This window comes from Neoarius graeffei, chromosome 28, assembly GCF_027579695.1.
Source record: "Neoarius graeffei isolate fNeoGra1 chromosome 28, fNeoGra1.pri, whole genome shotgun sequence".
Lineage (NCBI taxonomy): Eukaryota > Metazoa > Chordata > Actinopteri > Siluriformes > Ariidae > Neoarius > Neoarius graeffei.
The window spans coordinates 45310627-45327775 of NC_083596.1; the positions used below are offsets into that span (position 1 = coordinate 45310627).

The 17149-nt window shown below is 42.2% G+C and overlaps 1 protein-coding gene across 5 annotated transcripts in view; it reads right to left on the reverse strand.

Moving 5' to 3' along the window:
* Positions 1–838: 838 nt before the first annotated feature.
* LOC132875724 (uncharacterized) overlaps positions 839–17149 on the reverse strand; it is a 31048-nt gene continuing 14737 nt past the window's right edge. For all 5 annotated transcript variants that reach the window (XM_060912726.1, XM_060912728.1, XM_060912729.1 and 2 more), the window contains 7 exons: positions 15169–15196; positions 15012–15058; positions 7927–7954; positions 7769–7815; positions 5730–5790; positions 5129–5212; positions 839–4620 (listed from right to left, as the gene is read on the reverse strand). In XM_060912726.1, coding sequence (XP_060768709.1) covers positions 3581–4620; positions 5129–5212; positions 5730–5790; positions 7769–7815; positions 7927–7954; positions 15012–15058; positions 15169–15196 — 1335 coding nt within the window. In that variant the 3' untranslated portion in view covers positions 839–3580. The remainder of the gene's footprint in view (positions 4621–5128; positions 5213–5729; positions 5791–7768; positions 7816–7926; positions 7955–15011; positions 15059–15168; positions 15197–17149) is intronic.

The following is a 17149-nucleotide window of genomic DNA, read 5'->3' on the forward strand; positions in this document are numbered from 1 at the left end:
TCACAGCAAAATCTTCCAAATGCAAGCACCACACCTCAAATCAACTCCAGGCCTTTTATCTGCTTAATTGAGAATGACATAACGAAGGAATTGCCCACACCTGCCCATGAAATAGCCTTTGAGTCAATTGTCCAATTACTTTTGGTCCCTTTAAAAACAGGGTGGCACAGGTTAAGGAGCTAAAACTCCTAAACCCTTCATCCAATTTTAATGTGGATACCCTCAAATGAAAGTTGAAAGTCTGGACTTTATGTCCATGTGCATTATATAACTAACTTGAATACGTTTCAGTAAACAGGTAAAAATACAAAATTTGTGTCAGTGTCCAAATATATATGGACCTAACTGTACACGCATACACACAGTGCTGATACAAATACCTTTTCGCAGTCTTGACTGTGAAGACTCTCAGTTATCCAGGTCATGGTAAACCATAGGTGCTAAAAGAAGGCAACTGGACTTGCTTGAAATTCTTGAAGACGTTTCACCTCTCACCCGAAAGGCTTCTTCAGTTCTGTCTGACTAGTGGGGAGTTCCAGGTATTTATCCTCTAGTGGATCAAAAATCAACCCTACGAAGAGTCGTTAAGGTCACCTGGGTTGCTGAGTCATCCTGTAGGTGTAGGTCACTGGGGGCTAGGTGTGAACAGTGTTAGCAGCCCAGAGAGTCATTAGGGTGATCTGTGGGTCATCGATTCTCTCTGTCATCCTGTGAGGATGACACAAGAGGATAAATACCTGGAACTCCCCTCTAGTCAGACAGAACTGAAGAACCCTTTCGGATAGAGGTGAAACATGTTCAAGAATTTCAAGCAAGTCCAGTTGCCTTCTTTTAGCACTGACAGTTTTCACAGTCTTAAAAAAAAAAGTGCTAACCAGAAAATGTTGTACTCTTTCCTTTTGAAGTTCTGCAATGACTTATTTTTGTAAAACACACCATGTGTCTTAAATTTAGTTCAGTTTCAGAATTAAAATAATTTTACAGCTTTATGGAAGAAAAATTCACAGCAATTTGTAGTTCATCCTTGTGTTTTGTTGAACTTAAAGGACCCATGGCATGGTGGTTTGTTGATGCTTTAAACGGGCTCGTGGAGGTTTCTGGATGTTATATCCGCAGGCTTTCTCAAAATGAACCCTCGGCACATAGATATAGCCTACTGGGAGAAAGCCCCATTTCAGCCCTTTTCCCAGTGCGTCGTTTTGCTAATGAGAAGCATGGAGGCGGGGAAGGGTAGAGGGTGGGGGCGGGCCATGGGGGGAGGGGGAGGGGCTTGACCAAGCTGCGGGCATGCTACCTGTGTGTGAACAGTAGCAATGGCAGGTCAAGCAACAGTCCAAGCTTTCACATACTCGCTGCTATCAGCGCCTGTAGCCACGCTGCTAAGACAAAACCCCGTTCTCCCTCGGACTTCTTTCGTAAACTCAACGTGACACAGAGAACAGAGAGTGAGAGTGTTCGGAGTGGTAGTTTACGAACATATAATACCCTAGGCTTGAAGACGCACTCCATAACCAAAGAGGACAGAAGCAGCAACTACAGCAACATATCGCTTATCCAACAGAAGACATGCATTGCGGAGCAATAGTCAAACATAAGCTCATAAGTTACAGTCAATTTCCAGACTAAACTCAGTTTAACAGAGCATGCTGCATGCTTTTTGGTTTTGTAGCGCAGAGTACCTGGCTAACTGCAGGAAGCGGTTAGCTGCACAGCTAATGTAGCCATTGCAAGGCTAACGCACCGATTTTAAAACACGGCAAAACGACTTAACAGTTATACACTTACTTGTTCGGTGTTTGTGGCTGATGCGGCAGGGATGCTTGGTACGGACCCAGGCTTCAGTGACAGTTGATGTGCAAAACCTGCCCTGTACTGTCCCAAGTTGTGGAAACATTCATCAGGAAAATGCTTCTGATAAATATACACCGTCTTAGGTAGACTCGACGGTGTATTATTGGATAAATAAAATTAAGCCACTGCGTCTTCAGGGGCTCTCCCGTCGGCAGTAAAAACAGACTCCTTTCTGTGTTGTCACATCCATGTACAGCGCAATTTCCATGTTTCGCTCGCTTAGGTGGTGCTATGTTGTTGTGTCCTCTATGGTCTCTTCGCTACAAAATTGAAGTGACGTATCTATGGTGGCAACTTTTGAGCTGGGCGGGCAATCCATACAGTGGGTGGGAATCCAGAGGGGGGGGCGTGGGGATCATCTCCCTTGCTGACGTAATAAAGGGAAGAGCCTATCAACACGCCATTCTCAAATGTTGACAAAGGGTGGGCATAGTTTGGTTTACACATTATGACATTTCTAGCCACTGGGGTGACTTAAGAAGGTCAGAGGAACTCATTTTAACGTTAAAAAACCTCAGAAAGTGAAAATTTCATGCCATGAGACCTTTAATAAAAATCATGCACAAATTGAACAAAAAATATTTAGTATATCATATATTAAAGACCATTTGTAATGCACCGTTTCTGTAAAGCCTGTAATTTAGTGTTTTATGAAACATGATCATTTCTGCATATGAAATGTAAGACTTTTATTCTATATTTAACTGATCAAGTTTATATAATTGACTTGGATATTTAAAATTAAAGCAAATTTGAAAAGATTAATAATTCAATATATTTAGTATTATTGCTATCATAAGATTAGATCTAAGTGACATCTGGTTAAACTAATTTTATATATATAAATTATTATTTGTTCAAACATTTTTCTGAAGCACTGCCAAAGATGATGTACATTTTACTACCCTCTGCTGTGGAAAAATACAAGATGTTTCCAGTTTCAGTATGAGTGTCACTGTAACAAATGTTCAGTTCAATGTAGACTTTAATTATAGTGGCAGATGCAACAACAAAAAAGGGGCAACAGAGAAGAAACAGTCTCCAGTTAATTTCAAATTGTGGTCATGAGGGGATGCACATGGTCAGCAACAATACTCACAGACTGGGGCATTCGATCGATCGGCATTAACGAGCCCAAAGTGTGCCAAGAAAATATTCCCCACATCATGACACCACCTCCACCAGCCTGTACTGTTAACTCAGTGCTTTTGGATCTATGGATTGAAACTGTTGGCACCAAATTCTGAGCCTACCATCTGTCTGCCTCATCAGAAATCGAGATTCATCAGACCAGGCTACATTTTTTCCAGTCTTCAGCTGTCCATTTTTGGTGAGCCTGTGCCCATTGCAGCCTCAGCTTTCTGTTCACAGCTGATAGAAGTGGAACCCGATGTGGGCTTCTGATGTTATCACCCATATAATGTAAGATTTGATCGTCCCAAGGCACTGTGGGAGCACCAGATGGCAGTTGGTGCCACAATATGAAGGGCTAAGCTTTATAACTAGATACAAAACATACAGACTTGCAGTATGTGGCAGCAGGGGTGTGGTCGAGTGCCAGTTTGTGAATGGAGGGTGAGGCCAGGGAAGGTGAGTGGCAAAGTGATCACACCTGTGTCTTATTATTGATGGGTGTGTGTGTCTCGCAGTGACAGCTGAGGGTTTATACAGTGGGAGGACACAGAGAGGAAGAGAACTTCATCCTCCTCACAAATTATATATATTTTAATTAATCTGACGCTTTTCCAGGTACTCTGAAAAACAATTCTTTAAGTTGAGTTAGCGCATTCTGCTGCTGAATCATTTTGTTCTGCTCATCTGGCAGTGAAAGCCATACAGTTTGCTGATTTTCTGGCAAAATAACCTTCATAAACCGTCTGTTTTCTTCCAGACCTGCAACATTGTCATACATTTTCTTTATACGTTGCCCAATATCTCTTTTTGACTCGTACTCCTGTTTCAGCTTGAGAATCATCTCTCTATTTTTCAGATCATCTTTGTCTACGGTTTTTAGATAATTTTTGTCTAAGGTTTTTAGATCATTTTCATAACCCTTAATATAACTCTCAAAGGTGCTGAGGCTTTTCTGCATTTCATGTTGCTCTTTTCTGATCGCTGCAACCTTCGCCTCTCTTTCACTCTGCATTTTTCCAATCATCTCACTTGTATTTTTGTTTCCTTCCACAATCTTCTCTATCTTCTCCAGCAGCTCTGAGACCTGAGAACCATTTTCCCTCTCCATAATGTTAAGACAGTGAGACCTTTTCCCACATTTCTCTACAAGTCTGTGAAATGCCCAGTTTCCTGTTTGGATACACTCCTCAATGTTACTCTTCTGAAGTTCATCATGAACAATGAAGAGGATCATGATGTTTCCCCACAATCTGTTCCCAAAAATATCTTTCAGCTCCGATATTGTCTCTTCCTGTTCTTTATGAACTCCTGTGTCTTCCAAATGCTTTGCAGGTATGACCAGGAGAAAGACGAGGGGTCCTGAAGCAGACAGATGGACACAGTGTTCCACGTTCTGTCTCAGCTCCTCCAAAGAGAGTTCAGAAGAGAACCAGTCAGGCATGTCCACCACAATCACCCTCCTCCCAGCCACTTCCCCCTGTGTGCTCTCACTCTGCTGGGTGGATAGAGATGCAGCATCAGCCTGGTTCCTCTCCTCTCTGCCCAGGATGATGTTCAATGCTGCAGTCTTGTCAGATCCAGTCCTCCCCAACAGCACCAGCCTCAGTTCAGTTGCAAGAATTAACTCAGAAAAATCTACAACAAAGCAAGAAATGTCATTTCTATTTTTGTGATGAATTCTGACTTTCAGTCAGAGGGGAATGTTCACTGGAGATAGGAATCAAGAAAAAAAATACCCCTGATATCTGAGTTTAAACAAATGGCAAACAAAGTTCCTTCATTCCATCGTCATATTCTTATCAAAACTGAAAGTGAACGCAAGTGGCTTCAATGGACATTTCCCCAGAGGCTGTGCTGTCCACCGAAAACAGTTTGCTTTAAAATGTATGAACAGTGTTGTATTGCACTGAGATGAATATTTGATATTGTGATTCATTAAAGTATTGAATTTCAGCTTGAGTGATGAATAATATTGACTATAACTGTTTACATGAGGAAACATTTCAATTACCACATTTTAATGAAATTTTAACAGAGGATGAGCTTTCCGTGTAGTCTTAAAAAGATCACCTGTGGATCCCTCGTGTGTGTGTGTGTGGCAATAAAACACCTTCCAATAAAATTACTAGTCTGACCACTGTACCTGCATTCAGAAGTGACTCCATTTTCTTTTCAACTTCTTCCTTTTCAAATGTTTCCAGTCGTGTAATCTCTGTGTCAAACTTTTCTGTTGGTAAAAAAGCATGCACATTCTGAAAACTTTTAAATCCAGCTCATGCATTGAGATTGAATGAGTTTTCATGAAATGCCTAAACTGTACAATATAGAATGCATCTTGTAATGTATAGAATTTAGTGCTCTATAAACATGACTTCTAAGGCTGCATTATTCTGTCCATGTTCATTAATGACCTTCTGCTCATTTTATCGTCTATGCTTTTGCTTTCTGCATTTGGTTGATATCACTAAATTGAACAATTAGGTCACAGAATACACTTGACTTAAAGAGAATTATTTGATTGGTCATCTCAGCAGCACACCTCACCACACCTCCTGAAAATATATTCATCCAAACCCAACCCCTTTTGACAAACATGTGGTCTAAGCCACATAATCCCCTGTACCAAGTGTCACAAAAATACCAAGAATACACAACATTGTAGACTTGTGCCTTATTTGTGCATGTGTGCTATGGTCATGAAAGCAGATCACCAGTAAAACAACTTACCAAGTTCAAACACTTACCAGAAGCATGTCCATGTTCAGGTATCTTCCGATTGGCCTGACTTTCCCCTGGGTCACATGGCTGTTGACATAGTAGTTATTTTTAATGAATGTTCTATAATAATGCATCATTATATATATAAACAGACACACACACACTAGAACCCTGCACTCCCGCGGGAGTCCTGCGGGACCCGCCGCAAAGCAGTGCGGGACAAATTTTGAAAGCTCATTGCAGGCGTGGGCGGGACCGAAAGTGCACATATGTGGCACGGGCGGTGATAAGCTGCAGTCCCGCTAACTAAAAACGTGTTCGAAATAAAATTTATAAATTTTTAATTTATGTCTATGATATATAATATGAGCTGGATATTTTATTTGGCATTAATAAGACCATTTTAAGACGTCTAAATTTGCAGAAATTTACATTGCGAGAGAAATAGCATCTTAAATTTGCTATTGATCACTCTAATGACTCGCAGCTCACACCCAGCTAACAAGAGAACCATGAGTGAAATGATTTACGGCTTGCGTTAGTCTACAACTTTAGTCAGAGAGACAGGTTACACAGTGACGGTAGGCTTGAATCAATGCTATCCCAGAAATCCTTCCTGTAATATGCAAATTTGGCTGTCCAATCAGAGGCGGCCAAATTTGCATATTACAGGAAGGATTTCTGGGATAGCATTGAGTCAAGCCTACCGTCACTGTGTAACATGTCTCTCTGATTAAAGTTGTAGACTAACTCAAACAGTAAATCACTTCGCTTCTCTTATTAGCTCTGCTTTGCAATAAAAAAAATAGCCCATTGATGCAAAGCAAACCCATTCAATTTTTTTATGCTGATCAGAGAATTACAATGGTTTCTCATATGATAAAAATGTGTGATTTGCGATTAAATATTTTAATCATTTGACAGCACTAATTATTATTATTAGAGACAGTACATGCTGAATTCCGAAACAAGATAAATAATAACGTGAGCTGTAGATATTTATGCTGAAATCCACTCAAAGTAAGGGGCGGGGCACCATCACGCTGTGTCAAGACAAGAATTTTCCTGCGAAATAACGCGAACGTCTGCATCATGCGGGATTTGTGGGCGGGATTTGTGGGCGGGAGTGGGGCAAAATATGCCAGGCGCGGGCGGGAGCGGGACTGAAAATCATAATTTTTTTGTGGGCGCAGGCGGGAGCGGGACTGAAAATCAATTCTTTGCGGGCGCGAGCAGGAGTGGGACTGCACAATGCGGGCACAGGCGGGGGCGGGAGCGGGACTGAAAAATCTGACCCGCGTAGACCTCTAACACACACACACTACAAGTATTTTTAAATAAAAGCACATTCTGTTTCAATAAATATACTACATGGCCAAAAATATGCAGACACCTGACCACACCCATATGTGGTTCTTTGCCAGACTATTGTTGGAAGCACACAATTGCACAGATTATTTGTGCTGTTTCTTCCTTGTCTGTTCCAGCATGACAGTGCCCCTGTGCACAAAGCAATCTCCATGAAGACATGGTTTGCAAAGTTTGGAGTGGAAGACCTCAAGTGGCCTGCACAGCCCTGACCTCAACCTCACTAAACACCTTTGAGATGAACTGGAACACTGACTGCACCCCAGGCCTCCTCACCCAACATCAGTGCCTGACCTCACTAATGCTCTTCTAGCTGAATGAGCACAAATCCCACACTCCAAAACCTAGTGGAAAGCCTTCCTAGAACAGTGGAGGTTACCATAATGGCACAGGGTGACGAAATCTGGAATGGAATGGGGTATTGGAGTACAAAAATCACAGATACACTTAGAAATAAAAACATAAAATCTCACAGAAACAAATGATTTTGCCTCAAAGAACTCTAGTAAATAAGCTGATTGGACCACGTATTTTGATTGCTAATTGACTGAGTTCACTAAAATCTGTTCTACAGTACTTTTCTGAAAGGAAAAAAAGGAGCAAGAAACAGCTGTCAACACAGAGGAGGCAGGAGAAAAAGTAATAAATTGTGATAGTGTTTTGTTATTCTTAGTAACCTGTATGTTTGCATACTCACCTGAGAGGAAGGTCCTTGTTCATTACCCCTGATTTTACGGCCCCATTCTAAAAAGCAAAATCAAGTCTCGTAACTGTTTTACATTCATCATAACCTTAATTTTTGAAAAATAATTCCAGTTAATATTATATATACACATATAGATATATAAATGTTACCTTTGAAGTTGATGGCTGCTTTTTGCATCTAATAAAACAAAACAAGTTAAAACTGATATATCCATTGAAATATTCAGTGAACAACACAGATACAGGAATTACTAGAATCCTGAAGTTCAGATTTGATTTGAACATGTACATACAATGCGAGCTCATCAGTCAAGCACAGTGGACGTGGTGTCATGGCTTGGGCTTGCATGGCTATTTCTGAAATGGGCTCAGTTATCTATTAATGATGCAACTCATGATGGTGGTATACAGAAATATTTTGTCTGCAAATTTATTTGATTTAGAAATGCATCCAATCTAATTGGGAGGAACTTCATCATGCAGCAAGTCAGAGACCCAAAACACACTGCCAACACAACAAAGGACTTCATCAGGGGGAAAGTGGAAGGTTGAAAATTCATATCCTGGAACAATTTCGTTTTTTTTTTTATATATATGAAAGTATGTCCCTTTACACACTCATCCAGAAGGGTAATTTTACACAAGGCCATCTGTCTACAGCAGAAACAAAATAAAATAACAAAACGCGTCTGGAAAAATCCCAAGGGAGTCTGGAGCCAGATTCGTGACGTCACCTGCGGAACTGCCAGCAGGCTCCGAGAGCTTGCACGGTTTCAGTGCACAGCCTGTGTAAACCAAGTTTAGTAGCTAGCGATTTTGCATTGAAATATGGAATTGTCACCTTCAGCTTCAGCTTCTAAACCCATGGATTCATGTATCAATGATCATCTATCTATTGTTACATAAATCATATTTTTTCTAATTACTATTATGTATTTATATATTCCTTTATTTAGAAGAGTACTGGCTACTGTAGGAGAAAGATTTCATAAGCTACACACATGGAATCGGCTAAGCAGGGTTGTAGATACATTTAATGTGTTTGACAGGTCCCAAGATCTCAAGCCCTGACACGCAGATCCCTTGATACATGTGAAGTAAAATGTAAAGAAAATGTGACCTTGGGTGCTGTGTGAGACGACTGCCTCTCCAGTAGCTCTGTAGTTTTTAGCTCTTTAAACCTCTTTTTTTTCCACCTTTTTACTTTTCTGCTCTTCTTACGAAGACATAGTGTGCTTTTCTTCATATCCCATGGATATTTTTAACTTTAACACGTAACCAGGAGCCAGTTTTCTCGCTTATTCGAGAGAGGAGCTGCTGGCCCTGAAAACAATGGGACGAGCCAGGATACGACACCCCATCCCGGCCAAGCTGAGGAGGAAACTCAGGGGCTGCAAAGCCGGGGCTAAGCTAAAGGCTAGGCTAGTGGACAACCGGCAGCGCTACAAACCATCCATTCCCTCTGGTATCATGGGGAATGTGAACTCGCTGCCGAATAAGGTTGATGAGCTATCCGCGCTGAACAACCAGCGGATTTACCGGGAGAGCAGATTATTAATTTTACGGAGACATGGCTAACACACCTTGTACCGGATGCTAGCGTGGACCTGCGGGGATTCACTGCTGTGAGAGCCGACAGATACACTAAAGCATGCGGGAAAGGCAAAGATGGGGGACTCATCATTAACGTGAACAACCGCTGGTGTAACCCGGGACATTTCTCTGTAAAGACAGTCTTATGTTGCCCAGACTTGGCGCTGCTAGCATCACCATCTGTGTTTACATCCCTCCGAGGGCAGACACAGTCGCTGCATGTGAGGGGATTCACTCTGTCACAGCAAGGCTGCAGACAAAGCACCCTGAGGCATTTATCATCATTTCTGGGGACTTTAAACACGCTACTTTAGACTCTACTTTGGCTGCTTTTTACCAGGCTGTGGACTGTAGGTTTTTAATTTCCCTGAGGGAACCCTCCCAAAGGGATCACTAAAGTTCTACCTAATCTAATCCAAGTAAGTGTATTATCGCCCAGCGCTTTCGTGTTGTTTACCTTTGTGTGTGTCAATAAATAACATTATCCGTGTACCACACAAACACAGGAATGCCTAATTTAGAGTATAGTCTCTCTTATTTCCTACCCTGGCAACAGTCAACTTGTGAATCGCCGATTTTCTTGTTTTTTTTCTCGGCTCTGCTTTGGTCCTCGGCTTCCAGGAGCCTCACACGAAGCGCTCCCATTTCTCTCTTATTGTCCGGTCTTTTGGGAAACGATGAGTGCTAATCCCATCAAGATTGGTGTTGCTACACCCTCCTACGATACATCTGTTAACCATTTTAATAATTACGTGATAACGTTGAAGAAATTTGCAGAAAACCACCAGGTCATTTTCTCATAAACAAACCAGCGCTGACATAGGAGTCAGAAGGAGGCGTCCCGCACGTGACATCACGAAAATCAATGTTTGCCGGGAAATCCAAATGCCAAGTTTTTTCAGAGGCGGACCAATTCGCCTCTAATGGATTGATTTCAACTGAATTTTTCTGGTATTGCGCAAGGTAAAAAAAATTGCACAAAATGCAAAATGTGACAGATATTTGACCAAAGTTTAATATAAAATAGGAGAATTACATTGATCTTGCTCCTGAATTTACCCGTGATATGCACTTTAAAGAGGCTTAAAGCTCTTCCCCCCTCCCCCCACTGGGCAGGTCAGACCACAACCTGATTTACCTCTCCCTCTGCTATGTGCCTCTGGTGAAGAGACTGCCCACCACATCAAAGATAGTGAGGAGATGGACAGACGAGGCCAGTGAGACACTGCAGGGATGCTTCGAGGTGACAGACTGGCAGACACTGTATGAGCCCCACGGAGACGACATTGATGGGCTCACAGAGTGCATCACGGGATACATCAACTTCTGTGTGGACACCATTGTCCCAGCTAGGACTGTCAGCTGTTACCCCAACAACAAGCCATGGGTAACGAAGGACATCAAAGCCCTCTTAAATGAGAAGAAGAGGGCTTTCAGAGCGGGCAACAAGGAGGAGGTACGAGAAGTACAGCATGAACTGAGACCAATGATCAGGGAAGCCAAGGAAAAGTACAGGAGGAAATTGGAGTGGAAACTCCAACAGAACAACATGAGAGAGGTGTGGAGTGGAATAAATACCATCACTGGTTACAAGCCAACCAACAGTGAAGAAGTGGATGGCAATGTGGAAAGGGCGAATGAGCTGAACCTTTACTTCAACAGATTTGATGGAGTGGCCCCAACCCACCACCACCACTCTTCTGCGGGATGGCTACAACCACACACTTCACATTCTCTCCCCTCCCCTGCCTCTTCTTGCCCAACCTCATCCCCATTTCATGACCTCGCTCACACCTCCTCAACAGACCCCCTGGCTGAGCACCCCCCCAAGAATCACCTTCATCCCTCCCCCACACCGATCATCAGCGAGGAGCAAGTGAGAAGACAGCTGAAGAGACTCCATGCAGGAAAATCAGCAGGCCCGGATGGTGTTAGCCCCAGGGTCCTGAAGATCTGTGCCCTCCAGCTAAGTGGAGTACTTCAGCATGTCTTCAACATGAGCCTGGGTCTTCAGAGGGTCCCCGTGCTGTGGAAGACATCATGCCTCGTCCCTGTACCGAACAAGCCACGTCCCAGTGACCTCAAAGACTACAGGCCCGTGGCATTGATGTCACACATCATGAAGACCCTTGAGAGACTCATCCTGGAGCAGATCCGGCCGGCTTTGCTGGGTGAGAAGTTGACAGCGATGCAGGTGGATGTCCCCCTGGTGTCCTGGTTTGTGAATTATTTGACTGGCAGACCACAGTACATGCGCTTGCAGTGCTGTGTGCCAGACAGAGTGATCAGCAACACCGGGGCTCCGCAAGGGACTGTCCTTTCTCCTTTTCTTTTCACTCTCTACACCACTGATTTCAATGACTGCATGGAGACCTGCCACCTCCAGAAATTTTCTGATGACTCTGCAGTGGTTGGACATATTACTGGTGGTGATGACAGCGAGTACAGGACGGTGGTGGACAACTTTGTCATGTGGAGCAGGAAGAACCACCTACAGCTCAACATGACGAAGACGAAAGAACTGGTGGTCGATCTGAAGAGAATCAGGGCCCCAGTGAACCCTGTTAACATCCAAGGGGTCAGTGTGGATGTGGTGAAGGAATACAAGTACCTGGGGGTGTACTTGGATAATAAAGTGGACTGGTCCAAAAACATGGACACGGTATACAAAAAGGGCCAGAGCCGTCTCTATTTTCTGAGACGGCTGAGGTCCTTCAACATCTACCAAACGATGCTGTGGATGTTCTATGAGTCTGTGGTGGCCAGTGCCATCCTGTACGCTGTCATCTGCTGGGGCAGCGGCTTGAAGGTGAAGGACACTAACAGACTCAATAAGATCATCAGGAAAGCCGGCCATGTTGTAGGCATGGAACTGGACTCTCTGACAGTGGTGTTGGAGAAGAGGCCACTGTCCAAAATAAAAACGATCTTAGACTGTCCTTCCCACCCTCTACATGAGGAGCTGATCAGCCACAGGAGCACGTTCAGTAAATGGCTGATTCTTTCACGCTGTACAACTGAGAGATGCGGGAAATCATTCCTACCTGCTGCAGTCGAGCTGTACAATGCCACTGTATAACTGTGGTACACTGTCTTACCATGTATACTGTATCCTTAACTCAGGTGCAATATATGTATACAGGAATCATTGTATATACAACCCCGATTCCAAAAAAGTTGGGACAAAGTACAAATTGTAAATAAAAACAGAATGCAATAATTTACAAATCTCAAAAACTGATATTGTATTCACAATAGAACATAGACAACATATCAAATGTCGAAAGTGAGACATTTTGAAATTTCATGCCAAATATTGGCTCATTTGAAATTTCATGACAGCAACACATCTCAAAAAAGTTGGGACAGGGGCAATAAGAGGCTGGAAAAGTTAAAGGTACAAAAAAGGAACAGCTGGAGGACCAAATTGCAACTCATTAGGTCAATTGGCAATAGGTCATTAACATGGCTGGGTATAAAAAGAGCATCTTGGAGGGGCAGCGGCTCTCAGAAGTAAAGATGGGAAGAGGATCACCAATCCCCCTAATTCTGCGCCGACAAATAGTGGAGCAATATCAGAAAGGAGTTCGACAGTGTAAAATTGCAAAGAGTTTGAACATATCATCATCTACAGTGCATAATATCATCAAAAGATTTAGAGAATCTGGAAGAATCTCTGTGTGTAAGGGTCAAGGCCGGAAAACCATACTGGGTGCCCATGATCTTCGGGCCCTTAGACGGCACTGCATCACATACAGGCATGCTTCTGTATTGGAAATCACAAAATGGGCTCAGGAATATTTCCAGAGAACATTATCTGTGAACACAATTCACCGTGCCATCCGCCATTGCCAGCTAAAACTCTATAGTTCAAAGAAGAAGCCGTATCTAAACATGATCCAGAAGCGCAGACGTCTTCTCTGGGCCAAGGCTCATTTAAAATGGACTGTGGCAAAGTGGAAAACTGTTCTATGGTCAGACGAATCAAAATTTGAAGTTCTCTATGGAAATCAGGGACGCCGTGTCATTCGGACTAAAGAGGAGAAGGACGACCCGAGTTGTTATCAGCGCTCAGTTCAGAAGCTTGCACCTCTGATGGTATGGGGTTGCATTAGTGCATGTGGCATGGGCAGCTTACACATCTGGAAAGACACCATCAATGCTGAAAGCTATATGCAGGTTCTAGAGCAACATATGCTCCCATCCAGACGACATCTCTTTCAGGGAAGACCTTGCATTTTCCAACATGACAATGCCAAACCACATACTGCATCAATTACAGCATCGTGGCTGCGTAGAAGAAGGGTCCGGGTACTGAACAGCCTGCAGTCCAGATCTTTCACCCATAGAAAACATTTGGCGCATCATAAAACGGAAGATACGACAAAAAAGACCTAAGACAGTTGAGCAACTAGAATCCTACATTAGACAAGAATGGTTTAACATTCCTATCCCTAAGCTTGAGCAACTTGTCTCCTCAGTCCCCAGACGTTTACAGACTGTTGTAAAGAGAAAAGGGGATGTCTCACAGTGGTAAACATGGCCTTGTCACAACTTTTTTGAGATGTGTTGTTGTCATGAAATTTAAAATCACCTCATTTTCTCTTTAAATGATACATTTCTCAGTTTAAACATTTGATATGTCATCTATGTTCTATTCTGAATGAAATATGGAATTTTGAAACTTCCACATCATTGCATTCCGTTTTTATTTACAATTTGTACTTTGTCCCAACTTTTTTGGAAACGGGGTTGTAAAATCACTTCATTTTGCTTTTACTTCAGTTATTGAACTTATTTAAACTTATTTTATTTTATTTATTCTTTTTTCAGATGATTTTATCTTCTATTTTTAGACATGTTTATTTCTTCTCTGATTCAGGAGCTTGGTAGCAAATTTGAATTTCCCTCTAGGGATTAATAAAGTAATTCTGATTCTTCATGGGAATTCAAAGATATAAAGACAGAGTAAAGATTCATTAAAATGCTTTGATGAAAAGAGAAATTAAATACCAGTGGTACTGTCTGCATTTTAATGAACTCAAAGACACCATCATTTTGACTGCACTGCAGTAATCCCTGATCTTCATGGAACAGACAGTCGAAGGTGATTATATTCTTTGTGTTTACAGCTCTGCTGCTGTCTGGTGCAACATACTCAACCTCACTCAACACCTTTGGGATGAACTGGAACACTGACTGCACCCCAGGCCTCCTCACCCAACATCAGTGCCTGACCTCACTAATGCTCTTCTAGCTGAATGAGCACAAATCCCACACTCCAAAACCTAGTGGAAAGCCTTCCTAGAACAGTGGAGGTTACCATAATGGCACAGGGTGACTAAATCTGGAATGGAATGGGGTATCGGAGTACAAAAATCACAGATACACTTAGAAATAAAAACATAAAATCTCACAGAAACAAATGATTTTGCCTAAAAGGAGTCTAGTAAATAAGCTGATTGGACCACGTATTTTGATTGCTAATTGACTGAGCTCACTAAAATCTGTTCTACAGTACTTTTCTGAAAGGAAAAAAAAGGAGCAAGAAACAACTGTCAACACAGAGGAGGCAGGAGAAAAAGTAATAAATTGTGATAGTGTTTTGTTATTCTTAGTAACCTGTATGTTTGCATACTCACCTGAGAGGAAGGTCCTTGTTCATTACCCCTGATTTTAGGTTTCCATTCTAAAAAGCAAAATCAAGTCTCGTAACTGTTTTACATTCATCATAACCTTAATTTTTGAAAAAATAATTCCAGTTAATATTATATATACATATAGATATATAAATGTTACCTTTCAAGAGCATTAATGGTTTTTGCATCTAATAAAACAAAACAAGTTAAAACAGATATATCCATTGAAATATTCAGTGAACAATACAGATACAGGAATTACTAGAATCCTGAAGTTCAGATTTGATTTGAACATGTACATACAATGCGAGCTCATCAGTCAAGCACAGTGGACGTGGTGTCATGGCTTGGGCTTGCATGGCTACTTCTGAAATGGGCTCAGATATCTACTAATGATGTAACTCATGATAGAAGTCTATAGAAATATTTTGTCTGCCAATTTATTTGATTTAGAAATGCATCCAATCTAACTGGGAGGAACTTCATCATGCAGCAAGTCAGAGACCCAAAACACACTGCCAACACAACAAAGGACTTCATCAGGGGAAAAATGGAAGGTTTAAGACTGGACTGTTTAAGGCCCTGTCCACACGGCAACGGATTCGGGTGAATCTGATAAAATTGTTTATCATTTCGGCCTGGCGTCCACACGGCACCGGCGTTTTGGGTGCCCCAAAATGAAATCTTTTGAGAACGGGTTCCAGAGTGGAAAGATCTGGCAACGGCGCCGTTGCGAAGCCGTCTGGATGAGTAGAACGGATTTGTTTACGATGACGTCACAACCACATGACTGTGAGTGCTTCACGCTGGGCATAGACATATAAACATAGACGCCGCCTTCCGCGTAGAATCATACGTCATCCTCGCCGCCATATTGGATGAGGCAAAGCGGAGAATAAAGATGCCTCATTCATGTCCTGTGTTTAACTGTACCAACAGGTTTACCGTCCAAACAAGATCACATGGGATTACCTTTCACAGGTGAGACTGGAAAAATACTTTTCATGGTATTTGGTCATTATAACGTAATTTTACGAACAGATTTTTCTGACTTTGTGGCTAATATGAAGTCTCGCGCATAATAGCCGCTCGGTGAAACCTGTCTCCAAACAATTTATAATTTATAAATAAATTTATAATTTATTTCATAGCCCACCCAACCAATTTCACCACCAGCTGTCAGATGGTGATGGCACACTCAAAAATAGAAGAGATTGGAAGCATGTCAGACTGTGAAGCAATCACATGGAGCAATCCCATTGTAATATGGTTTAATTGAGGTTTTTTCCATATAGCACTGTATATTGCAAAAATTGTTATTGGAGACATCTTATAGCCTATCTGCACGGCATTTAATGAAAGTAATGCGGAGACAGCACGGCACGGCTTCAGCAGCGTTAGCACAGCACATTATTCTACACGATCCCCGCTGAGCTCCAAAACATGCCTTGATGTGTAGATATCGTTAGTAGCCTACGATAGTAGCAGCAGAATAAAAAAAAAAAAAAAGTGTTGAGGAAATTTAGGTCACACCTCCCACGGAATATTGACGGGTATTTCGCACACTATTTATAACCATCACATTAAAAGTTATATATGTTGTTTTGATGCCTGTTTGTTTCCCAAATATATACGTATGTGTCTTAATGGGTGAATAAAAGGCATTGAGTGAAACATTATTGTAGAAAGGGGCTTTATGAAGTTCAGTCCATTTACTTGCATTGGTTTACGGGGAAGATTTGCCACATCCAATATGGCGGACACTCTGACGTATCCCAGCAACGGGCCACCAGGCTCAATGCGGCGTCTATGTTTATATGTCTATGACGCCGGGTAGAAGAAGGGGTTTATGCGCATGCGCCATACTTCTTCTATTGTTCTGGTGTCTCCGATGGGACCGTCTTACAGCGCACGTAGAGGTGTGGCATGTGTATTGCATCGTTTTCAGCAAACGTTGCGTTGCCATATGTGCCTGATATTTTACTGATCCGTTGCCCATGTGGACGCGATATTTAAAAAAAAAATCTCGTTGCCGTTGTCGTGTGGATGTAGCCTAAGACAATCACCAGATGATAACCCTGTTGAGCATGCATGTTACCTCCTGAAGAGCCAAACTAGTCATGGTTAATCACAACACTGGA